Genomic DNA, 27,702 nt, shown 5'->3' with positions numbered 1-27,702 from the left:
GGGAAAGGGGGGAGGAGAGAGAGGGGGGAGGAGAGAGGGGGAAGGAGAGAGAGGGGGGAGGAGAGAGGGGGAAGGAGAGAGAGAGGGAAAGGAGAGAGAGAGGGAAAGGAGAGAGAGAGGGAAAGGAGAGAGAGAGGGAAAGGAGAGAGAGAGGGAAAGGTGAGAGGGAGGGAAAGGAGAGAGAGGGAAAGGAGAGGGAGGGAAAGGAGAGAGAGAGGGAAAGGAGAGAGAGAGGGAAAGGAGAGAGAGAGAGAGGGAAAGGAGAGAGAGAGAGGGAAAGGAGAGAGAGAGAGGGAAAGGAGAGAGAGAGAGGGAAAGGAGAGACAGAGAGAGGGAAAGGAGAGAGAGAGAGGGAAAGGAGAGACAGAGAGAGGGAAAGGAGAGAGAGAGAGAGAGAGAGAGAGAGGGGGAACGGAGAGAGAGAGAGAGGGAAAGGAGAGAGAGAGAGGGAAAGGAGAGAGAGAGAGGGAAAGGAGAGACAGAGAGAGGGAAAGGAGAGAGAGAGAGAGAAAGGGAAAGGAGAGAGAGAGAGAGGGAACGGAGAGAGAGAGAGAGAGAGGGAAAGGAGAGAGAGAGAGAGGGAAAGGAGAGAGAGAGGGAAAGGAGAGAGAGAGGGAAAGGAGAGAGAGAGAGAGAGAGAGAGGGAACGGAGAGAGAGAGAGAGGGAAAGGAGAGAGAGAGAGGGAAAGGAGAGACAGAGAGAGGGAAAGGAGAGACAGAGAGAGGGAAAGGAGAGAGAGAGAGGGAAAGGAGAGACAGAGAGAGGGAAAGGAGAGAGAGAGAGAGAAAGGGAAAGGAGAGAGAGAGAGAGGGAACGGAGAGAGAGAGAGAGAGGGAAAGGAGAGAGAGAGAGAGGGAAAGGAGAGAGAGAGGGAAAGGAGAGAGAGAGGGAAAGGAGAGAGAGAGGGAAAGGAGAGAGAGAGGGAAAGGAGAGAGGGAAAGGAGAGAGAGAGAGGGGGGAGAGAGAGGGGGGAGAGAGGAGAATGAGAGAGAGAGGGGAGGGGGAAAGAGAAGAGGGAAGGGGGGGGGGCAATTGTTAAGATCGGTAAAGGTTTCTCGGTAAAAGCCCAATGGTTTCATCAATTTACAAAAAATAAAAAATAAAGAGACGGAAGGCAACTCAAACACGAAGAGGCAAGGCACAATGCTGTGAAAAATATCACAACAGGAGTCTTACAAAGCAAATTTCAGGAGGTCCTTTTGTGTGATGACCGAGCGACCACGTGACCTCAAGTAGTCAACGAGACTGCCCTGAAATAAAATGGGGAACGGTGGGAATCGGTGATGTTAAAATGCTGCGTCAGAGAAAGTAAACTAAATGAGGCATTGGTTAAGGAAAAATATTTAAATGCAAGCAAAACAGCATGAGCTGAAAGACAACCTTGCCCATGAATTCGGTAACGATATAGAGGTATTTGTCAATCACCACTCCCAGCAACTGCACGAGGTTGGGATGGCGCAATTCGCTGGATGGGAGAAAGGGAAAAAATAAGAAAACTGAACATTTTTGGTTTGATGTTGAAGTAAATCGACGAAAAAGTAAAGTTAAAAAAAACCTCAGGACTAATTTTCCATTTATTTTTGCTCTAAAATAAAAACAGATAAGCACAAATAATTTTAGCATCAAAACTAATAAAAACAAAAGGAAAATAAATGGTGATGGTCTTCATTGTTTTCATCAGAAGTTTTCGAAATCGGACAGACTTCCTTAGGAATAAAGCAAACGGTGAATAAAGTAAGCAATAAAGGAAGCACAGACGAGAATGGTACCCAGGAGAGTGCACACCTCCGCCAGGCTTAACACTTTGCGTTTCATATCCCACCGATAGGCCGGATCTGCATCCGGACCTCAACCAAAATCGAATCGTTTTACAGCGTAGCCCATAGGGCAAAGCCGTCTTGAAGAGCGTTTGTCCGTATGTATGTATGTATGTATGTATGTATGTATGTATGTATGTATGTATGTATGTCCCCTCAAACGTATACCAATCAGAGCTGAGGATCTGGTCACATGACAGGGTGATGTGATTACGTCTGATGTCATTACAACTGTGCTGCGGCTGGCTCTTCACACACCGCCATATTGATTCATATGCCGTTCAGGCCGAACATATCGTCGAACCTGTCATATATCACAATCGCCATGCTCTACCTCGACATTTTTCATTCAGTGTGAAACACAAACAAACCGATTGTAAAAATAACCATCATATATCGAAAGCATCGGCGTTACGTCTCTTCCAACAAAACGGTACGTACCCAACCCTTGTGGGGTATACTCTAGATTACAGGAGATCTTCCCTCAGTTCTGCAAGTAAAACTTACCTCACGGATGTCTGGATTCCTCCAAATTTCTTTGTTTAATGTTATAAACAGCATTAGCGACTGTTTAAAAAGCTAATCGTACGTGTTTGTGGTTTAGAATATTTTACAAGCCCGGCTACGCCGCTGTTAGACTTTCGGTCTTGTTTTTTGTATACGTGTTTTGTAAACGAGTCAAGGCTCGTGAAAGAGCTAACACATTAAACACGAAAACATGCACGGACACATAAACCGTACAATAAAAGGGAGTGGGAGACAAGAGGAAGAGAGAGAGGTAAGCATAAAAGCACAACAGTGGAGAACAATTAATTCTTGCCTCACATCGGGTCAGAGATTAAATCGGGTCATAGGCCATATACCAAGTTTCAAAAAAAAATTCAGAGGTTTTCGAGAAAATTATGTCCATTTTTTTCCCCCTTTATCCCAATATGACTGCCATACCTACCATGTGACAGATGACATCATACATTTAATTCTTCACTCACATCGGGTCATAGATCAGATATATGAAGTTTCAGATTTTTGGGTAAGGATTTCAATTCAACTAATTATGGCTGGAATACCACTTCACCAATGACATCATTGTTATCACCCTATGTACCCCATGGGGAGTTGATAACAAATGCCAAGTTTCACATTTTTTTTCGTTGAGCAGTTTCGGAGAAAATGTCCAATTTTTCCTTCAATCCAATATGGCTGCCATACCATGTGACCGATGACAGAGTTGGCAAGGAAATATTGTGAAGTTAATGGGAGTGGGGAACCTAAAGATTACCTTAGAACAGAACTTTATAGAGTAGCATGATCTGTGTGCGAGTGGGTGGCCAATCTCAATGTAACAAGTAGGGACACACATCAGCTTAAAGATTGTCTGTTTGATTGTGTACCATACGGAGGATGGTGCTTGTAATCGATAGTGCAGGATTAAGTGAAGGAACAGTGTGTAAAACCTCCTGTAACCATCTACTAGGTAACTCGGGGCACCGGTGAGGAGGAAGTGGCAGAGCTAAGGATGCCACCAAGAGAAGAGGAGAGAAGAGTGAGGCAGTTAGGAATGGGACTCTGCGAGGCAAGGAGAGAGGGGACGGAACTATATAATCGTCTCATGAAGGGCGTGGAGCCCAATGCTTCACGGTGTGGAGGTTTGCCCGGGGAGAAGGGGGCGGAGCTGAGAGGCACGAGGGATGGTGGAGTTCTGAGGAGGGGGCGGGGCATTGACCAGGAAAAATGGGGAGGAGCCTGTGATGCGAGGTTGAGGATTGCACCAGGAGATGAAGCAGTACACTGCAAGTAAAGGAGTTCGATTTAACTGTTACTGCAAGAACACATTCATCCTGAGGTTATTGGGGAGGGCCAGAGGGCTGAGAGAACTGAGGGAGCGAGGCCTAGGGATACGAGACAAAAAAAACAATTGAAAGAAAGAAATAAAAAGCATTCATGATAAAATCTGTTTAAGAACTTTTTAACCAGAGCCATGTAGGATTTTCTTTTCTTTCATACAAACGCTGCATTTTTCAAATTTTGTATAGAAAATTCTAAGTTCAAGGAAGTGCCAGTACAACAAAGAGCAAGTTTATGTCAAGTCAATGTCACTGCGTCACCAACGTCATCACTGAGGCCTCTGCTAAGAAGGACTGTGCGGTGGCATCATGCTTTATGCACTTCACAGCCACCTTTTGTTGTCTGTACCGCCCCTCCACAACATCTGTGAAAGGATTTGAGGGATGGGGTGAAAAAAAAGAAGAAAAAAAAGGGACAAAGTTGAAATATTAACTGGAATGTGGAAAGCATCCGACATTAATGTCATCTTTCCTTCACCCCAAATAAATTTTCCCGCTTATTTTTCTTTTCTTTCCCAAAGACGGAATCGGAGACATGCACAAAACATTTGTGGACAAAAGAAAAGGAGGGGTGCATTCAGGGAATCAAACATTCGCCATGTGTGCAAATATATTCTGGAAACAGTTGCTAACAGTGGCCTTGTACAGTCCTCATGCAGTGATCCTCAACTCTCAACGCTCTGCCCCCTCCCTTCCAACACCCACATCATTAAGCATGTGCTAACTCATTTGACATCCATACATACATCGCTCAAATTTGTTTCTGAATCAGCACAAGAGTTAACACATCATACTGTTTGGCATGGAATCTAAATCACAAGCGTCTGACATCCATATGCAAAACAAAGCATCTTCATGCACAAGTTACAGGCACAGATACTGTACTATATTATACAGGCAACTATTTAACAAAATATCATAGAAAACCTCAGTTGATGTTGGAATGTCAAACTTATCTATCCCACGTGGTTCTGCAAAATTGACTTCCGGGTCATCGTCAGAGAACATGTGGCTCTGCAATGCAACTCATCTATACCACCAAAGATAAGGATACCATCCGGATTTTTTTTTCGTTCTGTTGTCGCTTGCACCATTCAAGAGTTACATTTTTACCTCCGCCACAGAAGGTGGATGGAGGTTTATGTTTTCACCCCTGTCTGTCTGTGGAAAAAATTATCTCAAAAAGTTGTGGACGGATTTTGACGAAATTTGGCCGAGGTCGTGTATGTGAGGAGGAGGAAATGATTCGATTTTGGTGAAGATCTGGATTCGGCCAGTAGAATTTTTAAGTGATTCTTCACCATTGTGAGACAGGGCCAAAAATTTTCTATAGCAGGATATCTCAGAAAGTTATGGACTGATTTAGACGAATCCCCCAGCCCTCTCCCTTCCACACATCTCCCTGCTCTCAAATGTTGTGTTTGTGTGCTTCCCTTTCTCTCCCCATCTTGTTTTCCGCTCCCTCTTTTTATATATTTTGTTTGTCTGGTTGATTTGGTTGTGAAGTAAATGTTAGCTCTTTCACGAGCCTCGATTCAGTATACAACAAACAACAACAACAACAACAACAACAACAACAACAACAACAACAACAACAACAACAAAAAAAAAAAAATAACTTGGTGGAGAGATTGGGTATGTGACAAGACCGAATCGATTCAATTTTGGTGAATACGTGAATATGGATTCGGATACGATAATTATTTAATTTTTTAAGTGATTCTTCACCATTGAGAGATCAGGCGAAAAGCGATATATAACGTGGTATTTTTAAAAGTTGTGGACGAGTTATGACTAAACTTGGGCGATGAGTTGGTTAGGTGACAAGAACAAGCCAATTAGATTTTGGTTGATGTCCGAATCCAGTTCCGGCCCATCAGTGGGATACAAAACAAAATGTTCAGCCTGCCAGAGGTATGTGTTCTACCGAGTGCCATTCTAGTTGGTGTTTTGTATAAACGCTTATGTTGCTGTTCGTCTTTGTTCTCATCAGTATAAACTACACTCTGCTCTAACACCCTTTCATTTTTATTTATTTTTTCCAAATGATCTTTTCCACCCTTAGAGAATGGTCGCCAAAGCACATAAACATTTCCCCTGCCATAGTGGAGAGGTTCCTTGTTCAGCCTTACACAACTCTTCTGCAATGACTCCTGATTACATAAGTGCTTTAAGTCTGGTCTGATCAAACCCTCTCTCCTATTTTTATAAGTTATTATTGGATGGGCAACTTCCTCGATCCTGGAAAGTCCGATGCATGAAAAGGTTCTAAAATGGACCCCCTCAACTGCACGCCCAACAGCCTTTGATAACTTATCATAAGCAATGTAATTGAGTCAATCATTACACAGCAGCCCGGGGCGTACCCTGGTTAGAATAGGTACACCGTATCCCTGCGTGTCGTAAGAGGCGACTAAGAGGGTTGGCGTCAGGAAGGGCATCCAGCCATAAAAACATTGCCCCAAAAAGAGAACCATGACAATTACCACTACATATAGGCAGGGTACAGCCAGAAGTGGAGATCGGTTTCTGAGGTTTGGGACATGGAATGTAGGGACAATGACAGGGAGATCAGGTGAAGTGGTGGAAGTATTGGTCAGAAAAAGAGTGGATTTATGTTGTGTGCAGGAGACGAGATGGAAGGGAAGTGGTGTGAGAATGGTGAAGGGTAGGCAGGGACAGAAATACAAGTTTATGTGGCAAGGGTGCCTGGAGGGTGTGAATGGTGTTGGTGTCCTGTTTTCTGAGGAGTTTGTAGACAGTGTGGTGAGTGTGAATAGAGTGAGTGATAGGTTGATGATGGTGAAAATGACGATTGGAAAGCTCTTGGTGAACGTCATCTCGGGGATATGCTCCGCAGGTTAGTCGGAGCGATGAAGAGAAGGACAAGTTCTGGTGTGCGATAGAGAAGCTGATGGAAAACGTGAAAGATGAGGAAGTTGTTGTGGTAGGAGACCTAAATGGACATGTGGGAAGGAGTATGGATGGTTTTGAGGGAGTTCATGGGGGTTACGGATATGGTGTGATAAATAGAGAAGGTGAAAGGATTTTGGAGTTTGCTGATGGAGCTGATTTGTTGATTTGTAATACTCAGTCGGAGAAAGGGGATAATAAGCTTGTTACATACACGTCAGGTGGGTCGACGACAACCGTTGACTACCTGATGGTGCATAGGTGAGATAGGGCGCACCTCCGGGACACAAAGGTGATCCTATTTCACAGGAGGCTGTTTCACAGCACCACTTGGTTGTCTGCGACATAAGGGTGAAAGGTGCGTGGAGAGCTCTGCGGGTGAAGTACCAACCGAGAATGAAGGTGCGGAGGTTGAAAGAGGTGACAGTAAGGGAGGCATTAAAAGAGAGGCTGAGTAGGGTAGAGGATGATGTGGGTGAGCTTGAACGTGGTTGGATGTCAATGAAAGATAGTCTGTTGGGAGCCGTTGGTGAGGTATGTGGATGGACAAAAGGTCCACCGAGGCACTCGAAAACATGGTGGTGGGATGATGAAGTTGGAAAGAGGATTGACGAGAAGAGGAAGAAGTTCAAGGAGTGGCAGAAGGCGAAGGGTAAGGGAGCAGAAAAAGCAGAGCACGAAAGTTATAAGGCAGCCAAGAAGGCTGCAAAGAAAGAGGTAGCAAAGGCGCAGGAGGCATGTGGGAAAATGTTTGGAGAACGCTTGGATTCGGAAGAGGGTCAGAGAGCGGTATTCAGGATTGCAAAGCAGATAGCGAAAGAGGTGTGATGTGATGGGGGTGAGTTGCTTGAAGGATGAAGTGGGACAAATCGTTGTGGACCCAGATAGAATTAAAGGAAGATGGAAAAGATATATGGAAATGCTGTTGAATACAGAGAATGAATGGGATGGCAACATAGAGAGTAACCTAGTTTTAGGACCGGCAGAGAAGATAACTGAGAAGGAAGTTGAGGAAGCGATAAAAGTAATGAAGAGTAGAAAAGCGGGAGGGCCAACCGGAGTTGTGGGAGATATGTTGAAGGCAGCAGGAAGTTGGGGTGTGAAGAGAATGACAGAGATCTGTAATCTGGTGGTGAAAGAAGGCCGCATTCCAGTGGATTGGGAAGTGAGTACCCTCGTCCCTCCATACAAGGGGAAAGGTGACCCTCTGGAGTGTGGCTCGTACCGAGCGATAAAGTTATTGGAGCATGGAATGAAGGTAATGGAAACGGTGTTGGAGAGGAGGATGAGGAAGAAGGTGAAGATCGACGAAATGCAGTTTCGATTTATGCCAGGAAGAGGTACGACAGACGCGCTCTTTATTGTCAGGCAGTTGCAGGAGAAGTACATGGAGAAGAGGAAGAAGTTGTTTCTTGGGTTTGTTGATCTGGAGAAAGCATTCGATCGGGTTCCACACGAAGTATTGACATGGGCATTGAGGAAGTTAGAAGTGGAGGAATGGTTGATCAGCGTCGTGATGGCAATGCACAAAAGAGCGAGCACAGCTGTAAGGACGAAGGACGGGAACAGTGGTGAGTTTGAGGTGAAGGTGGGAGTGCATCAGGGGTCGGTACTAAGTCCACTACTATTTGTGGTTGTGATGGAGGTGCTGGCTCAGAACGTAAAGGAGGGTTTACCGTGGGAGTTGTTGTATGCAGATGATCTGGTGTTGATTGCGGAAAGTATGGATGGACTGAAGGAAAAGATGAACAAGTGGAAGGAATATATGGAGACAAAAGGTCTGAAGGTGAATATAGGAAAGACGAAGGTGATGGCAAGTGGTAGCGCATGTGGTGAGGTGGAAAGAACTGCGAAGTGGCCATGTGCTGTGTGCAGGAAGGGTGTCGGAGTGAACTCCATTCAATGCACAATGTGCGCTGAGTGGGTTCATCAAAAATGTAGTGGTCTGAGAGGAGGGTCAATAACCAGTGTGGCAGCTACATTCAAATGTAAGGTGTGCACAGAGGGAGCTGCAGATGGAGGAAATGTTGAGTTGGATCTTGGAGACGGCGTGAAGCTGGAAGGTGTGAAAACATTTTGCTACCTCGGAGACATGCTGAATGGAGAAGGTGGATCAGACTCGGCAACGGTTGCAAGAGTGAGATGTGCATGGAAGAAGTTTCGGGAACTGAGTGGCGTGCTGATCAGGAGGGGAGTGTCGTTGAAGCTGAAGGGAAAGATGTATGCTGCATGTGTGAGAAGTGTTATGATTTATGGGAGCGAGACATGGGTCATGAATGTAGAGCAGCAACGAAGGCTGGAAAGGGTGGAAATGCGAATGGTTCGGTGGATGTGCTGAGTATTGTTGAGAGAGAGAAAGACAAATGATGAATTGTGAAAGATGATGGGAATAGAGCCTGTGATTGATGCTGTGAAGAGGAACAGATTGAGATGGTTTGGTCATGTGTTGAGGAAGGATGAAAGTGACTGGTTGAGAAGAGTGATGGAAATGAATGTGGAAGGAAGTAGTGGACGGGGAAGACCGAGAAAGACTTGGCTGAAGATGGTGGAAGAAGAAATGCGGGCAAGGGGGATAACAAGGAGAGATGCAGAAAATAGGGCAAAATGGAGAAGATTGTCATGCCGTCATGGGGACCGCAAGGCTAACCCCCGCTCTAGCAGGGAAAATGCATGTTGTTGTGTTGTTTGTATTACACAGCAGACCTGAGATGTTACAACTTCTCAAACTTACAAATTTTTGACAACCAGTTTGTCTTCCGACCTGGCCACTGAAGATTGGACAATGGACATGCTCCTCCTGACAGAAGTGGGTGGATAGGTTCATCTCTATGGATGTCTCTTCAGCCTTAAATACTGGCATTTACCCTCGATTTCTTTTGTGGTCTTCAATTGGTATTCAGAGATTTCAACGGAGCATTGCCAGATGGTGAAATTCACCAGCAGATTTGGGAAATGTGGTGAAATTTCAGAGCTCCTGATGGAAAAAGGGATGAACTGTACCAGACAAAATCTGGTGAAATCTGTCTTCGTACACACAAAAATAAATAAACAAATAATATAATTGTGTTTCTCTGAAAGTGTAAGAAAATATAAACTTTAATTAATGTTAGCCAACTTAGCCTGGCCAACAAAGATTCTAGGCAAAGCTGTCGAATCCAGTCTGTCAGGCCACAACGTTTCCACCAGAGGAAATTTCCAAAATCAAGACTCACTAATCACCTCCACTCTCACATTTATCTTTTCTCCCGCCTCTGGAACAAACTCCTCCACTTTCTTCAATCCCACTCCTCCCTCCAAGTCTTTAAAACAGCCGTTAACCACCATCTCTTATCTTCCGCCATCCAAAACCTTGATAATTTCTACCCCCGTTAATTCACCCCAGATCCACTTTTTCGAAATACCGACTTCTTTCCTGGAAATCCTAGCAGTGTCCATGTGTTTGATACCTCTCCCTTCCCATGCCTCACGCTCCATGTGAAATGTTGATGACTGCCTGGTGTCACAAGCATTTTGGAATCTGGCAACGTTGATTCAGGGCACCCAATCCAAGTGGTTCTCCAATTTCCTCTCGAAGTGGAAACAGTGGATGACCCTTGATGACGTCCTTTCCCATGATCATTCCCTTAAGGCTTGGGTTGGGAAAGACCACGGGGCTTGTTGATTACCTGCATTAATTCAACCCCTCATTCTCCAGATTGAGGAATTGCTCCTTATCCATTGTCTCGTCCTCACTTTCAAATGTACTGCACATCACTATATCATGCACTCACCCATGCATATCCACAATATGTTTCACACACAGTATGATTTTCCATTTCAAAGCACATTTCCATCATGTGCCTTCGATACAGTCTGGCACCCCACCCTGCTCACCAAACTCTCCTCTTATGGTATCCACGGAAACCTACACGCATGTCTTGCGGACTTTCTCACCGGTCGCAGTCAACGTGTGGCCCTGAATGGGGTTCTCTCAACTCCCCTTCCTGTTGAGACTGGAGTTCCCCAAGGCAGTGTTCTGGGCCCTGTGCTTTCTCTGGTCTTCATGAACGATCTCTCCAACTCTCTAGAAAATCCTCTCTATCTCTTTGCTGATGACTCCACTCTCTGCCACTCCATATCTCAACCCTCAGATTGGCAGTTTGCAGCCTCCTCACTCTCTGCAGACCTGGACAAAATCACAAACTGGTAAAACAAGTGGAACATGTCTTTCAATCCTGACAAATCTCACACTCTAACTTTGTCTCTCCGAAAAAAACCGGCTGGACAACCCTCCCATCTACTTTCTGAACAATCCTCTTGAAGAAGTTCTGTCACTCACAATCCTCTTGAAGAAGTTCTGTCACTCAAGCTTTTGGGTCTCACTATCTGCCAAGATCTTTCCTGGGAAAACCGCATTTCCAAGGTGGCCTCCAAAGCCAGTCGCCGACTGGGCATCCTCAGGTTGTGGGTCTTTCTATCTTCTACCGACATCTCTCCGGGCTTGCACCCCCAGCTCTGCCTGTGCTCTATCCCCCAAATATTCCTTCAGGACGAACAAGTTCTGCCAGCAACCCTCTTCTGTTCAAAACGCCAAAATCGAGACTCTCTGCTCACCTTCACCCTTTTATTCCTCTTTTCTCCCACCTCTGGAACAAACTCCCACTCTCTTCAATCCCTCTCCTCCCTCCAGGTCTTTAAATCAGCTGTTCACCACCATCTCGTCTTCCCCCATCCAAAACATGGATCTTTTCTACCCCCGTTAAAACCCCCCAAATCCGCCTCTTTCAATTACCAACTTCTTTCCTGAAATTCCGAGTTGTGAAATTTCTAGTTGTGTTCATTTGCTTTATATCGTGTACCCCTCCCTCCTCTCCAGCCCTCCCCCTTCCACAGATCTACCTACGTCCTTGTTCGCCACTGTTGTTGTGCTTGTGTGCTTTCCCCTCTATCCCCCCTCTTGTCTCCCGCTCCCTTCATTGTGTGTTTTATGTGTCTGTGCATGTTTTCATGTTCAATGTGTTAGCTCTTACACGAGCCTCGATTCTGTTAAAAAAAAAAAATCCTGTTCCTCTGCAGTGCATTCTTTTGAACTTTATCCTCTTTGTGCATATCCACCCTCCCCACACCGCTTCAGTAGTTTGTATGCCGACTGCCGCCTTTCAGCTTCACACCGAGCCTAACCCCCTTGTATAAAACTTTATTCTGCACTTACTAATATTCAGTTGTGTTACATGGAATGAGGGTGAGTGCAGGAGGGGAAGGAGGATCCATAGCTAGCCTGTGATAAGTGTAACATGGTCCGTGCATTTTGAATAAGTTACATTGCCATGTAACAGAGACCTGCCAGAACAAGTTGTTTTGTTACACGTGATGCTGAGGCAGCGTATGCAATTTTTATTCAGAATAGTCAAGATAATATTGTATGCGTAAACACCTTTTGTTTACGGGCAGGGCCAGTTGAGGACTTCCCATCACAGAGGTATACACTTCAAAAAGGCTGATCATGATCTCTCTGGACAATGTATGCAAGCCATGGTGGCATAATGTGCTGTAGGTCACAGTGGCAGGAAAACATTTATTTTTATTGGGGTCACCTCAAGGGGAGCGGGGTGTAGGGGAGAGGGGGAGAGGGGGGGGCTGGAGGATGACTGTCCAGAAGAACGAGAAAAAGCACCGAGAAAGAGAAGTCACACCAGAGCTCCCGGAGTGCAGGAGGACTCGAGGGTGAAGATGAAAACTTGAGAGCACGGAGAGCAGACCAGGAGGACTCGTGTGAAGAAGTGTGGTGGAAAGGACAGAGGGGGTCACGAGGGCTGGTTCAGGGTGCACGTTTTGCGGTCCTCATTGTTGCTGGTGCTCCCCGAGGCTAGCTTGTCTTGGGCTTACTTTGATGACGTTGGCTCACTTTGTCTCTGGCAGTCTGTTTCGTTGTTGCTCAGGGTGGACGGTTCTCTGAAACGTGGACACCATTTTCAAGTGGCAAAATAGTCTTCCACACCACGCATTGCCAAATGAAAGTCCTTGCCAGTAATTTTAACGTTTTTGCACGTGCAATATGTGGTGCCTAGTGTAGGTTCTAATTTGCTCTTTATTTCACAATTGTATACAAGTTTGCACGTTCCCTTTTTCCTCTGTGTCTTTTGATTTGCATGGTTTGTTCTGAACCGCTTGTCCCGTCCACCTTTTTCCTCATATTCTTGATAAAGCTTTTTAAAAGGTAGGAAACGTGTTCGATCCACCTGCCTCATGTGCGTGTGCCATCAACTTCAGGTTATTTGAGCAACCATGGGGAATGGTAAAGAGTAGATTAATTCAAGTGAATGCAGTAAGTAATTAAAAACCGTTTGGCCATTTCATGGGACAAAGGATCATGGTGCAGGCGACCCATGTCATGCCTATATCTTAATAACCGAAATAATGACAGTTTTGCTATAAACACACTATTTTAACCTCGGTTTACTAATGTTTGGAAGAAACTAAGCTTTTATTTTTTTCATGTCAATGGTACACAAGTCTGCATACTCAATAAAAGTCTCTTACCTCCAAATTCTCCTTTGCCGATAACTGCTCCAAGATCCAACTCTGACTGGTTGATGAGCCAGCCAGCTACAAATGAGGGAAGGGGAAGGAGAGATAAGGGGAAAAAAGTCGAGGTCGTGTAAGTAAGTGTTGTTGAGGGAAAATAAATCTTCATAAGCAACCAACTAACCAGCCATGCCCATCAAAAATTCTTCTCATATACTCACCACCAGAAACATTTAATTCATGAGCATCTGCTTTACACTAGATGGCATGACCAACATCCAAGTGCCTTACATTATGATATGCAAATTGTAGACTTTCATGTTTAACATGGAACTCACATCTGAACGAATAAAATGACGCTTTTGGTTCCTTGATAAAAAGAGAACAATTATAACAACAAATGACAACTTTGAGTTCAAACAGAGATAAGCCAGTTAAGAAATTAGCAGAAAAAGAAAACAAATATAAATAAATAGCCCTGTCGGGACCGACGATTATTTCCCCACTGTTAAGGTTTTAAAAGAAATTACCTGAAGGCAAAACAGCCCCTTTTCAGCCTCTTATAGAGGCAGATCCGGATGGGGAGCACAACCCCATGATTTCTTAACGTTTTGATTTATCGCCCTAAATTTGGTCCTTATTGGTTATGTATTTGAGAGGACAATGTGTTTTCGTGAATACGATGGATTAGGGGAGGCAGCCCATGGCCCCTTTGGAGATATGGCCTTGAGGAGCACAACTTAAGGTTAGGGCATGGTCATGATGCTGCATGGCCAATTTGGTCTGGATCCGGTGGTCAGTTTCTGAGAAGATTTTTGAATGAAACACCAATATTTGGGCCTTTTACCTCCTACAAATGGGTGGAATTGGATGGGGACTACAACCACGTAAGATCTTACTGTCCTGATGCCTTGTAAAAAATTTGGTCCATAAAAATCGGTCAGGTAGCTTTTGTAAGATGTTTCGTCAAATATTAACAGACATACATACAGACATACAGATGGCCACCAGGACCCATTCTATGAGGTTATTGCGGAGATATAACCTAATAAGTCAAGGTAATTGGGGCAAACGTAAATATAGCTCGGCCCATCGTGACCGTGCTATACATTGGCATTAATTTACTGCAGATAGGGCGAATGACACAGCTAACCGAAACCAAGGACTTTCCCTGCAGTACCAACACAATGACTAACCATACTGTAAAATGCAATGGCATTTTTAATGTCTATATATAAACAGATTGGCTGCATCAAAACAGAAGTTTCAGTTGAAAATAATTTACCCCAATGAGAATCAAATTCATAATTGGACATAAAACAATCATAATTTGACGTTGCGATGTCGACCGATATGCCTCAGCCCACATTATTACATCATTATACATACTTTTACCAAGTTTGATTTACATCCCTTCAACTGTTCTCAAGTATCACATTTATACCTGGCCTAACCTCTGACCTCTTGGTGCCAAAATCTAATCAGTTCATCGCTGCATCATTATACATACTTGTACCAAGTTTGACATGGATCCCTTCCGCTGTTCTTAAGTTATCATGGTAACGAAAACCAATCGAGGACTCTTAGCCGGGCGAATAGACAGCCGGATGGGCAACCCGAAAACATGCCTCCAGCGACTTCATCCGCAGAGGCATAAAGACAGGCGGATAATCTGTTAGCAGACCTGACTGATCGATTTTTATTCCAAACACCACCAAGTAAGAACCGTGCACACAATTACAATTCTGAATATGAAAGATTACATTGAACAAGTCATTGCAAAGGAAAAAAAAAAAATAGTAATAGGCGCCCACAACCATCCTTGACCAGTGGACTGTCGGCCGAGGCCCTCACTTTTTTTTCACAGCCATCCCTTTTTTTTAACCTTTATTCAATTCTAAAATTTGTTTTCTCCGCAACCACTTTACGCGTTCGACAATAAATTTTCAAAATAGAAGAACCGACCCATGGAGACTTTTTTTTTTAAACAAAGTTACGGAGTGATTCGATCAATCAAAAAATGCGGCCGGCATTACAAAAAGTCTGTTTTATGTAGGTCCTCCCTTCGCTCGGCAGACTAAAAAGGCACAAGGCAATAATTCAAGAAGACAGAAGGCAAACCAAATTGGCCAATTGATCATTTGGAATATATCAATACCTCTGGCAAACACGTCCTGAGCGGCCAAAACACCTTCTATTGACTTTGGCTTGGATAACCGTGTGCAGAGACCATCTTCATCCTGACTGTAGTGCTACGAAAAAAAGAAACAAAGAAGTATGGCACAACAATATTGTGGTTAATATCAAATTACAAAGGCAGCATGAATGAAAGACGATGTCTCAATAAAGTTCACCCTTTGAGACACGATGAGAAAATGGAACAAAAGCGACAATAAACAAGCATATTGTCGCGCAACCGCCTTTAATTAATATCAGGCTGTCACGGATGCCGATCGCGAAGGCTTTAACCCCTGAGGCGAGAACTCAATGGCGGATTCCAAAACCAAAAGTTACCCCAAGCGCGCGGGATGGAGGGGCGCGGCGAGAGCCCTGCAGCCGTACCTGTTTAAATCAATCACCCAGAAAACTGCATTCAGGTATATGTACAAAAATAATGCAAGGGTTTATTAAATAAAGGGAGAGACAGGAAAAGCACGCGCTGGTAAATCTAATGCCTAAGTCGGGATCCCGCACACCAGACCTCAAACACGAACAGGGGGATGAAATATGAAAGAAACACGTTCGTTATGTTATTGTGAACGCGGAGCTCGGTCTTATCTGGTCTCGTCATCTTCTAGTGTAACACGGTCCCACTCCAAGCCTCTCGCCGCTCCCACGAGGTCCGTGCACCAAGCTCCAAAGCACCGAGCACTGCTCCAAGCACCAGCACCGCCCCAAGCACCACGAGGTCCCACAGCAGGACAGCGAGCTCCACTCAGGCTACACCTCAGCCCAACTCGGGCTGCGCAAGACGAAAAAGAGCTGCAATAGCGAGTCACTTTTCTGCGTCTCTCAAACCACTGCCAGAAGCAACTGCTCTGAACAAACTGCATGCACTCCAGCGAACTCTCCACTCAACTCCAACTCGTCTCTCCTCTCAACTCGTCTCAGGAATGCAACTGCTTTCCCAACTTGACTTGCACCGGGACTCAACTCTGCGCACGAAAAGTCCAACTCTGCTGCCCAAACGAACTGCCCTCTCAACTGCCCGAAATGGCGTTCGGCCCTCGTTAATGTCCTTCTTCGTGACGTCAGCCTTGGCACACTGCCAACCAATCGGTCTCCTCCACCGACTCGCTGGCTCGTCCAGGTGCACGCCCACTGCGTCACTCCCACGCCCGCTCCTGGTGTCATAGCGCATGCTATTCGAGGTGGATAGGCCTGTCGGAGGTGTAAGTGGCGGCGGCCATGTGGCGGTGTCCTGGCCTGGTTTCTTCCTAAGTCATGTCAGGGGGAGGGCGTTATTTAGTGTTGCACTAAGGATCTGTCGGAATGTCTATGTGGTGTGCAGTGCCAAAAGGGACAAAGGTTTGGCTAACCAGGTGAGACATACAAGGGGCCTGCCTCATGTCCCGACTCCGATTCCTTAATCCCGACACTAATCACTCGAACCTCCTGGTAGATTCACAATTGTACATCTTAACCGACAAAACGCCGACACATGAAATTACAGGGTAGTTTTCCTTACCGCGACACCTCGAAGCATGTTTCCTACGCAGCTATATCTGCTCTACATATCACTACCCGTCAGACATAACAATGTTATGATTAAACCTAGCAACAAACCAAGATGACAAACACCATAGAGTGTTGGAAAAGCTTAGCGGATCAGTAATTGATGCCGTTAAGGAAAACGATTATGTTCGTATAGCTGAAGTACAATGTTGAAAAGGAAAGAAAATAACAGCCACCTGATTCACAAGCAATTCAAAAAGATGTTTAAAATACAAGAAAACAAACACGACATCATAAGAATAACCAAAGCTTGTGTATTTTAAAGTTCTGATGTACCATTAGTCCCATAATCGTATTATATCATGTTTGTTTTCTTGTATTTTAATGTTCTGTAGTACGAAGCATCTGTTCATTCATCAAGACGTAACAACAACAAAATATTCATGTTCCAAATTCATAATGCAAAGCAAACTAAATTGACCAATTGAAATAAAATGGAGAAAATCCTTTTGTAATGTTCACATTACGACAAACTAATTCCCACAAACCTCGACGAGCTTGATTAAGTTTTCGAAGTAACTTTCCTCATCGATTGTAAGGCGTGGGGGACAATTGATTATACGGTAGTGCTCCACCTTTCCAGCAGCGCACACGCACAGAGTATAGTCCCCTGGGTAGTTGGTGCTTTCCCGCACCAAGAACAAGCCAGTCTCTGCAGGGACCAGCAGATTCTCGGCCTGTTCACGTGATATCTTGCCGTGAAACCAACTTTAGGGTTGAGTGGGAAGTTGGGGGTGGGGTTAGAATGCAAAATAGATGGAGATTACAACTTTGTAATGTGGTATTCTAAAAAGTTGAAAGTTTATGTGATCATACCTAAAATTACAAGTAAAAGCAAAATAAACTCTCAAAACAAAGAATGCTTCAATCATTATAGAGAACGTCTCAAAAATTGACAATTAATATGTCAACAATGGCCTGCAAGACAAGCCCAACACACAAATTATTAGCCCCCATTGGACTTGGTCCAAAATGGGGGCTTATGGATTGGGTCTCGTCCGTCCATCCGCAACCATATCTCGGAAATGTACGGACCGATTTTGTTCCATCTTGGCAAAATGACAATACATCATAATATACACATGCACATCATTTTGTTTGGAGACCAGATCCCAGATGGCCAACTGGCGGCCATTTTGTTACTTAAATGTGTCCTGAAACATTTCTTGAGCATGCATGGTCCGTCGACCGAGGCCCTCACGATTTTGTTCAAAATTGGCAAAAGCATAGCACATGATGGCACATACATGCACCTCACTTTATTTTGTGATCTCAGTACACAATATTACTAACACCACGGGGGCTCTAACATTTTATGTCTTTTTCTTCTTGTGTCATCTGACATTAAAAATCGAGTCGTTTCAGGCGAATAGGAGTTTGGTTAGAAAAAGCAAGAAGGACTGCCATTGAAACAAAGTCTGGCATTTATATATCTGACATTATTTTGATCAAGAAAGACCTTCAGAAAATGTTGACAAGACTGCCAATTCGATGTTTTAGGAAAGAAAATCATGAAATATGATGACTACAACAAATTACAATTGAGAGTACGTGGCATTAAAATTATGTGACAATTGAAATCCAACAACAATTATTCAACATGTTCAAGGTGAAATCGCATCTTCGTGCACAAAAATATGGACATTGTCTTGGCAGAAGTAATTGTACAAGCTTGCTGATAGTTTACATTTTACATTAACTGTCTGGTCAAAGTTAAAGTATATTTTTTGCAGGCAATCACCAACAAAACATGACACTACCTATCTTTATAGTGACAGACAAAATTCATAAATCCAAATTCTACAAAATGTAATTTTATCCAGGAATCTTTGTACTTCTGCAAACAAGTAAAGGAAAAAAAATAAAGCATCTCGCAACACACAACACACACACGGAGGGGCACTTGCCTGAGAGTGGCCTCACCTGGGTTAGACTGGAAACCCAGCTATAAACGATTAACCTGGTATTAACCAGACGAGGCAAGGCATCAATGTGTGTGCCATCCATTGGAATGGCAATAAGCCAGAGGAACAGTTCGCTAGAATTAGATGTCGACGGACATTAAATATCACATTTGGTCTTGCAAGAATACTAAAAGTAATTGTTATTGCCAGAACTGCACCAAAATTCCAAATTATATCCCCATTCCAAAAAGACAAGCAGCGTGGTGATCTATTCTTTCCATTCAGTCAAGCTTTATTTATCTAACAATGAATTTAATTGTCAGTCCCAACAGCCATGCAACAGGATGGATGGAGACGATGCACACAATGAAGAGGTTACTGGTTGTTCTTTTTATAATCTAGCATTATTTAAAATGATTGCAAAAAAGTGGATATCGTATTGTCAGCAAGATCAATTTTAACTGCACCGTGGAGGGCGATTCCACCCAACAAAAACATTGGCACATCATTCCCAAGTCAGACTATGCCATGAAAAGATGAAAATAACCATTCTACCACTCCCTTGGTTGGAGATAAGCAACCACCCCACCCCTGCAGTGTTTATTTGTACAAAAATGTACCTTTTGTCTATACGTTTCATACGAGATACTGTTGGACCCCGTTTATGCCAGCGTTCCTGAAAGGGAAAGCAAACTCATAGTTCCCTCTGGTGAAACCGGTAGGGGAATAACAAACAACATTTCATAGTTTTTTTTTTTTTCTTACCCTTAGTACCTCTTTTGAAGGCAGCCACAACTTGTAACGAACGTCTATTTTTATGGCGTAGCACATAAAGCAAAGCAGTCTATAACAGTGTTTGTCTGACCGTATATCCCCTCAAACGTACACCAATCAGAGCTGAAGATCTGGTCACATGACAGGGGTGATATGATGTCATTACGGCAGTATGGTGGCCGACTCAGCACACCGCCATTTTGATTCCAATTTCGTTCAGGCCGAACATATCGTCGAACCTGTCATATATCACAATTTCCATGCTCCACCTTCATGTTTTTCATTCATTGTGAAAGACAAAAAAAACCGATCGTTAACCCTTTGAGTACGGATGTCGGATGACGTCCAGTGCCGCAACCCGTGGAAAAGTTTTGTGTACGGATGACGTTACTACAAGTCATCGACTATACCTATAAATAGATCGTCAGTACGTGGTTGCATTCCCGTACCAAAATGCCAAATTAATCCCGTTTTATCAAATTTATTGAGGTTCGATCATTTCTTTTTAATTTGTTTAGGTTTCTGGGGATCCCGGGATTAGAAAAAAAAAATCCCGTACTCAAAGGGTTAAAATGACCATCAAATATCAAAACGCATTGGTGTTATGAGTCTTCCAATGACAGTACTTATAGGCCTTAAGCTTCATGCCTTTATGGACACCTTCAGGCCGCTTCGGACAAATTAGCCCAGGTTTGTTAATACAGCAGTATTGCTTTCGTAATAATAATAGCGTTAATACTAATAATATAGTAAATATAATCATAACACTACAATCCTTTGTCGTTATTGCAAAGTTTCCAGATTGAAGCAGTGTATGGTCGATTCATTGTTGACTCAAAACGTAGAATAAATCAGTGTCTCAATGCAAAAAAAAAATCATTCTCAGATTATTTTCTAACTGGTGTTCCCACCCAGGTCATACTCTTCAACTAAAGTATCAAACAAGCCCGGCTACGCCGATGTTAGACTTTCGGACTTGTTTATATGTGGAACACACCGTAATCGGAGGCAAACCTAACCCGGCGACATCAACCACACATTCACCAGGGTCCTTTCAACGAATAACATTTAATTTCACTTCCAAGGTAACACTTTTACACTGCCTCTTAGCCAATATACAGTACAGTACATTTCCTTATGTGCGATTCAAAGTAGTTTACGACAGGGTAGGTGGGTGGAGGGAAGGCTTAGGCGACAGTTACGAGAAAGGACGGATGATGCCAGCGACATAAATGTGTGTTGAGACGATGCAAATCAGGTGGTGGTATTAACAACGTGAAGACGCATTTGCAAACTATGTAAAAAAAAAAAAGGAGACATAAATCGGGATATTACTTGAGTATATACTGTTGTGGAGTTATTTTTGAAAGGATTGCACTACCATCTGAACAGTACCTGATATCGATTTTACCTGGAAATACTTTCACAAAAGCCTACTTCCTCTCATACACTACTTTATCGCATCCCACATGTGGCTATCCTATCCGTCACTCAATGCCTGAATGCACTGAATCATGTAGCGAGGCAGTTGCACTTGGACAGCTTGCTTTCTCAACATGAAAAGCTAACCCAACTGGTGGCGACTTCAGTTCATTACGTAAGGATCACAAAAAGGTGCGTGCCCATCCCAAGGCATGCCAGAAAATACCATTTTGCAAATTTCAAGGCTAAACTCTCAAACCAGTCTCATTCATCCAAGTCCTGCCTCCTGGCCTTGTCTGGTCTATCTCTGTTGTGTGTTTCCCCTCAATCCCAGCATGCACAACAAATGGCATCACTGCAGACTCTGCCTGAGATAATGCAAAATGTCTAAAGTATGTTTGCCTCCAAATACTGTGCACCCAACACTAACCCCATCTTACCCCTCATACCCACTGTCTTCTGGACTGTGTATCCTTCTCACCTGAGAAGGTAGAGAAAGTTCTGTTCAGCCTTGACCCTGCTCCAGTGACATGCCTAGATGGCATCAGTTGCTTCCCATTTGTCTGCCTTATACAGTCTGTCCTTCTGCTTTGGTAGCCTCCCATCAGCCTGAAAGTCAGCAAACATTACTCTAACATACAATAAGGATGCAAAAAAACAGATCCAATCAACGACAGAGCAGTGAGCTTGCTTTCAATTGCAAGCAAAGTCATGGAATCCATCATTTGTTCCAATGTCAAACCTTGGCTGTTTTCAAGGAGCCCAATCTCTCTCACCATTAGTTTGGATTCCGTCCCAGTCAACCTCCGAAGCAATGGTAAGCAAAAAAATAATTATAATAATAATAATAATAATCAAGAGGTGAGTAAAGTCTCCTTGGGCATATCTCGTGTGTTTGACAGTCAAAGGTCTTGCTTTGCTGGCCAAGCTCTGGCTGTGGTAAAGAATGCTGCATTCATTCCTAGATTTCTGACTTCCTCCACCAACGGTCAACAGGTTGCTCCCATTGGAACCTTTTCCTCCCTCTTTTAGAGGAGGCTGATGTCCTCCAAGGCATTCATAGGCCATATACTGATGATTTTTTTATTCACAAGCTGTGGCGAGCCAAGCTGTGAATAAAAACTGATTGGGCTGATGAGACTATGTGCCGTGGACAAGTCGGCAGTTAGATGGGGTCTCACAAACCAACGGATTTGAATCCCTGCAAGTGCCAAATGGAAAGGCAGCCCACCAGTGGCAGACAACCAATGAACAGCGAGGGTGACATCACACACCAGACTAAAAATGCCAGTTGCGATCACGATTGCTCCATCTCTCTCCGTGAGTTTCCATTCTCTCGGCCAACTCTACAATCGACCACCCTGCCACCCTTTACGACTCACTGACTAGCTCTCCCCATCACCCCTCCTCCTGGCCTGCAAGGCGCCCCTCTGTTGTTCCACGCACACACTGTCCTATCCAGGTACTGAAGAACAGAGCATTCCTTTTATACGGCAAGCACAGGGTGACCCACCTCACGGACGCTGGCATGCGGCATGGGGTGGAGGAAACCTGTTTGCCTGATCCAGACTAGCCCATAGCGTCTGGGGCAAAGAAATGCCTCACGTAACCCTAACAGCAATCTCTTCTCCTTTCATGTGTCCTGTGCTTCTCACATGTATACGACAGAAGTAGGCATCAATCCGTTTCAATCTCAGAATAAATGTGTTGACAATCAGGGTTTTTCATTCTTCCTGTACCCATCTTGCCTCCACCATGTTCCTGTGCTATTTTCATTACAGATTAAACCTGCAATTTTTTTTTCATATTTCAGGTGACTTGGATCAAGGATGTTGCCTCCAATAGACCGATTGGGAATCATAAGTATGGCTTTTTTTGGTGCATCAATATTATAATTGTTAACCTTGGTGCCATTTGTGGGTCGAATTGAAAATCAACTACACACAAGGTCTTTCTGTGGAATTTAAATAGGGCTCTCGGTCTGAATCCTTTCGGAACCGACCCGGTTTTGTTAACACAAATGATATTCATTCTTAACAGCTTGTTCTAGCATGATTTGAAATGTTAGCAATAGACTGTAACCCCTCCACACTCAAAATATGATCTGAAGTCTACAGTCCGAGAATCTTCCATGGAGGGGACAAAATAAGTGCCACTTTAATTTTTTGCCCAAAACTGCCTGCCTGCCCACTCACTCCCTTTGCCTGCTTTGTTACGGATCCGTCACATCCGCCTTTGTTGTTATTATATACTTGTAGGATTTATAGTTTCAGGTAATATTGTTAAGACTTTTGTGTGAAATGGAGATGACTTTAGTAAAAGGTAAAACTAAATGTTTGTGAAGCAGAAAGGAAGACGCGGCAAAGAGGCCGGAAGAGGAGAGTGGAGGAGCTTGGCAGAGAAGAGACGGCCATGAGAGAGATACAGCCGTGAATCGCATCGAGGCTGCGAGTGGACTTTTTTTTGATATTGGTCGCGAATGAGTTGAGGCTTCCCGTGAAAGGGATTGCCCGTGACATCGTCCGATATTGCGATTGCAATGAAACCTGCGTCTCAGGTTTTATTACCAAACGTGTTATTGTTGGAGAAAAATAAAGCGCCTCCCTTGCAGGGTCATACGCCATTTTGTCCTCGAAGAGACTGTCTGCTTGGTGCATCTTGTTTTGTCGTTGGGATTTCCATATCAACCTCATAGTGTTGATTGCCGTTGGTTTACCTATCGGCTCAATTCCCATAATCGACCTCTCACCTCTTAACTCGTCTGCAGCCATGCCAATACCTGCCTATTGTCGTCATTCTGCAGGACTTCAACCAGCGTGGTGATCAGTACACAGACTTTGGGGAATGTTACCTTCCACTCACGTTGGCGTATCGTGAGTTTATTGCTTTGAGAACATTGGGGGAATGATGGTACCGTCATGTGTTGTTCATTTGATGCCAGTGATATTTTCATTGTACTTTCTTTAAGAGTGTTATTATTGTGTGTGTGAGTTCTTAAAACAATTACTTATTTTGTTCGACACAATTGCATTGGTGTGGTTTTACCATGGTTTATTAGACCACTCAAAAGAAATCTTTCTGCCATGTTCCCGCTCCAGACTCTGAGGTGCACTGTAACCGGGGTTTGGGGAGGCAATACGTAAAAGCTTCCACATTTGAAACTTTTAAGCATAAACAGTGGAACACAAATGAAACGGGAATGAAAAGTGTTGTCACTTCGTACGAGGAGTTCTCAAACACGCAGGGCTGGATATGGACTCAGGGCAAGTGTCATCACACGAGTCCCCAGGAGGTATGTTACACGTTTGGGTGACATTTCGTAAGAGTGCATGTCCGAAACATGCGAGCAAATTGGGAGGTGGAGCCATAGCATATAACGAGCGTAAAATACGAAACAAGTGTGTGGTGAGGTATTACTGTCGTTTATTTCACTCGTTGCTAACATTATGCCGTCACTGTTAAATTTTTCATTCAATAAAAAGTGATTTCCTTCCGACGTGTGTCAATATTTTCTGTGTTCTCTATGACTGATGCACAGCATTTCGGTGAAGCTGCTTCATCAAGTTAACTTGTGCACATCAACTTAACAAGCTTCAGGGATGGAAACAAAATGTATGCTTTTAGGCCATGGCACTTACGGCATCATGCTCAGTTTGTCCGTTCTGATGGCTTCTCTTTTCTGCACATAATTTGAGGGAATGAGACCTTGCCCACCTTCCTCATTTCTTGCCATGTACCAGTTGGGATCCTTTAAGAAAAAAAATAAGGATAAAATGAAAAATAAAATGCATTAAACTTAAAACACCGTGAAAAGGAGAATAATATCCTTCGTTCCTTATCCCCTCCCCTCCCTCCACCCCCCCCCCCCCCCCCAAATAATCCTTCCTCAATTGTGGCAGCTCTTCTAGCTAAGAAACCCTGCTAAAAATAAGAACAACCTTGCAGGGCTCAAAGTTCAATTATGTAGGCAAGTGCACCAATGGGGCAAACCTTCAATTTGTAGGTACACTGCTAAAAAGCCAAGGGCCAGCAGAAAAAAAGAATGCCCAGACACACCAATTACAAGATATTTGTGGTTAAGTAAATCAATCTGAAAAGAAGATATTTGAAATACTTAAAACACAAATACAGAAAAAAGCTTCACTGTAATTATTTATTCATTAAACAGATTCAGAGATTCAAAATACAGGGATGGGGGGAGGGGGGGGGATTGCTGAAACGTATGCGCGATATAAATGGGTCTCTAATCTAAAATTGTACCAACCTTGGAGAAAATAATGTGGTCAATTCCTACCGGGACATTCACTTTCACACAGGCAGCCACAGTGGTCGAACCAAGAGAGAACGTTTAAGCGTGAACATCTGGGTATATTGCCCAAATACTGAAATCATGCTCGCTGAAAGGTAAATGGGACACCTTCGCTGGTTAAATATAAAGGAGAATAGCTTCACTGGTCAGGACACCTCACATGCATGGCAGACCATAGAATCCCAAGAGCACTGTTCTATGGACAACTTAAATTTGATACAGTCATGTGGTGGGAAAACAATGCACTACAAGGACATCCTCAAGTCTACACTCAAGTTTTGTGCCATCCCAGTTGTCACCTGGAAACATCAGGCCACAAACGGGTCAGCCTGGCATAACATTTGCCGCAAAGGCATGGAGCACTTTCAATGTGGGAGACTTGCCATCGAGAGACAGCGGATACAAAAAAGGAAAACCTGCCAACATCCATCTCCGCAAGGACCAGTCTATACCTGCGATGTTTGTGGTAGATGCTGTGGGTCCCGCATTGGACTATACAGCCATCGCACAATGCTTAGTGAGCACGCCAACGAAGGGAAGAGATTCGTCGATAGCGACGACTCACACCATCAAATGGGACAAAAATGGGTCTTTTTCTGACCATTTCGATACGTATTAGGAAACGATACAAACAAATACAAATACCAAAATAGAAAACGTTAAACGTTTAGTTTTATAATTTAAATTCCAAGGTTATTACATCTGCCAATTGTTTTCTTTAGAATACATGGGCTAAGGCTCATCATAGAACGAGTGAACGAATGAGCACGCACACGCATACACACACACATACACACACACATACACCCAAACACTTAACCCAAACATTTAACACAGCCACTAAGCTTGGCGAAAGTGTCGTCGCTGATGTTACTTCCAGATACTTCTGGATACCAGTGACGTTACAACAATGGCGTCACTTTTCTCACCGTGCTTAACGGGGAATTTCCTCAGGAGGAATTTATTATGATTTTTATTGACTTATCTGAAATACTTAAAAATAGATCATTTCATGAATGTGCTGTGCAGGTGAAACAAACACCCCAGCAAAGAGAACTATTGAGAATCTATATTATTATTGCTTAGCCAAAATCTGGCATGTGGGGATATTTATTCGACTTCGTACCTTGGGCTCGAGTACCATTAGTCAGTGTTAATTGATTAAGACAAAAAATAAATTCCACAAAAATAATCCTCTCGCACAAAGAATATTATGGAACTGCTTCAAAAAAAAAAAAAGTTACTAAAATCTTGGCCCATTATTAATACTGTAACGATTTTGAGAAGTGTGTAACGATTTTGGGAAGTGTGTAACGAATTTGAGAAGTGTAACGGTTTTTTGAGAAGTGTAACAATTTTGGAGGAAGTGTAACGAATGTGAAAACGTTACAATGTGAACGTTACAAACGTACGGTACCACCCTGTTAATGTAAATAATGGTCGCAGTCAGCGTCCTAGTTAATTGCATGGAATATACACGCAGGTCACGATATATCTTTTAAATAGTGTATTTCCTTATTCCATGTAGGCTAAGTATGTGTTTTCCCACTAGATTGACTTTGCATTGTATCAAACAAAATAAGCGTAGGCCCTTCCAATTTCCCCAAAACCTCCCTTCCAATTGCCTTCCGCATTTTGGCTGGTTTTCTTCAAACCACCATTGGCCACGAGGTAAGGTTGGGGAAGAAAGGCGTGTCTCCACCTCGTCATAAGAAGCAAGGAGTGAACCAGCCCTAACAGCCAATCAACACCGCGGTGAGTGACCCGGTAGGCGCGCCCTCGGAGTCGGCGGCTTGATTTCGCTGGAGGTGATAAAAGCGACTGCAGGGGACTGCTTTACGAGTCCAGATGAGAGATGACTGGAGAGGAGCAACGAGGCTGCACCAAAGAGAGGCCTTGAGAGATACGCTGGGGGATGACCTGGAAGAGGAGCGCAATCCACCGCAAGCCCTACCTACCTACCTACCTGCCTGCCTGCAATACCCCCCTGTCGTTGGAGAGACGCGCTGAACGGAGGGAGACGGCTCCACCCCAGGAAGAGGAGCAGGTGTGCCGAGCCAGCGCGTGACGGCCGCGGATACGCGACGGAGGTTTTCCCGCCAAAACCGCGAGGGGTGCTGCGGCCTCCGACCTTGCCTTCCTCCACGCGTCCACCTCAGCTATTCCTTCCTGCAATATCCACCGTGTGAGTGTGAACGTCCTGTCCTACTCGTTTGTCTTGGGGATTAAGTAAATGAAATAGAATAAGTTAACAATGCACTGTGTGACTGCTCTTTTCCATCTATTGCTGTAAATAATATTGGTCGCTCTAAAATATTGCTTGTGTGTGTATAATAAATCTGTTCTTCCTCCGTATTCTTCTTCTTCTTTTTCATTCTCTTGCGATCGCTTTAGAGATTTCCCGATTGAATATCCGTGGGGCGATCTGGTCAACGTCGGGTGAAATCGGGTTTTAATCGGGGAGTAACTGTTCGGACGC

General features: G+C 43.9%; 1 protein-coding gene across 2 annotated transcripts in view; it reads right to left on the bottom strand.

The window, feature by feature from the left end:
• The window catches only part of CSK (C-terminal Src kinase), a 112,034-nt gene that overhangs the window by 20,474 nt on the left and 63,858 nt on the right, over window positions 1–27,702 (bottom strand). Inside the window, exons 4-10 of one of the 2 annotated variants that reach the window (XM_068108651.2) lie at window positions 24,553–24,662; window positions 17,303–17,522; window positions 15,238–15,331; window positions 13,095–13,160; window positions 3,928–4,027; window positions 1,382–1,466; window positions 1,178–1,251 (exon numbers count right to left, since the gene is read on the bottom strand). In XM_068108651.2, coding sequence (XP_067964752.1) covers window positions 1,178–1,251; window positions 1,382–1,466; window positions 3,928–4,027; window positions 13,095–13,160; window positions 15,238–15,331; window positions 17,303–17,522; window positions 24,553–24,662 — 749 coding nt within the window. Of the gene's footprint in view, window positions 1–1,177; window positions 1,252–1,381; window positions 1,467–3,927; window positions 4,028–13,094; window positions 13,161–15,237; window positions 15,332–17,302; window positions 17,523–19,338; window positions 20,162–24,552; window positions 24,663–27,702 lie in introns of those variants that run through there. The other variant, XM_068108652.2, reaches the window with a different exon arrangement.

Source organism: Myxine glutinosa, unplaced genomic scaffold, assembly GCF_964187855.1.
Source record: "Myxine glutinosa unplaced genomic scaffold, kmMyxGlut1.1 SCAFFOLD_406, whole genome shotgun sequence".
Classification (NCBI taxonomy): domain Eukaryota; kingdom Metazoa; phylum Chordata; class Myxini; order Myxiniformes; family Myxinidae; genus Myxine; species Myxine glutinosa.
The sequence above is the reverse complement of the archived record's forward strand: the minus strand, read 5'-3'. Positions and strand labels throughout refer to the sequence as shown.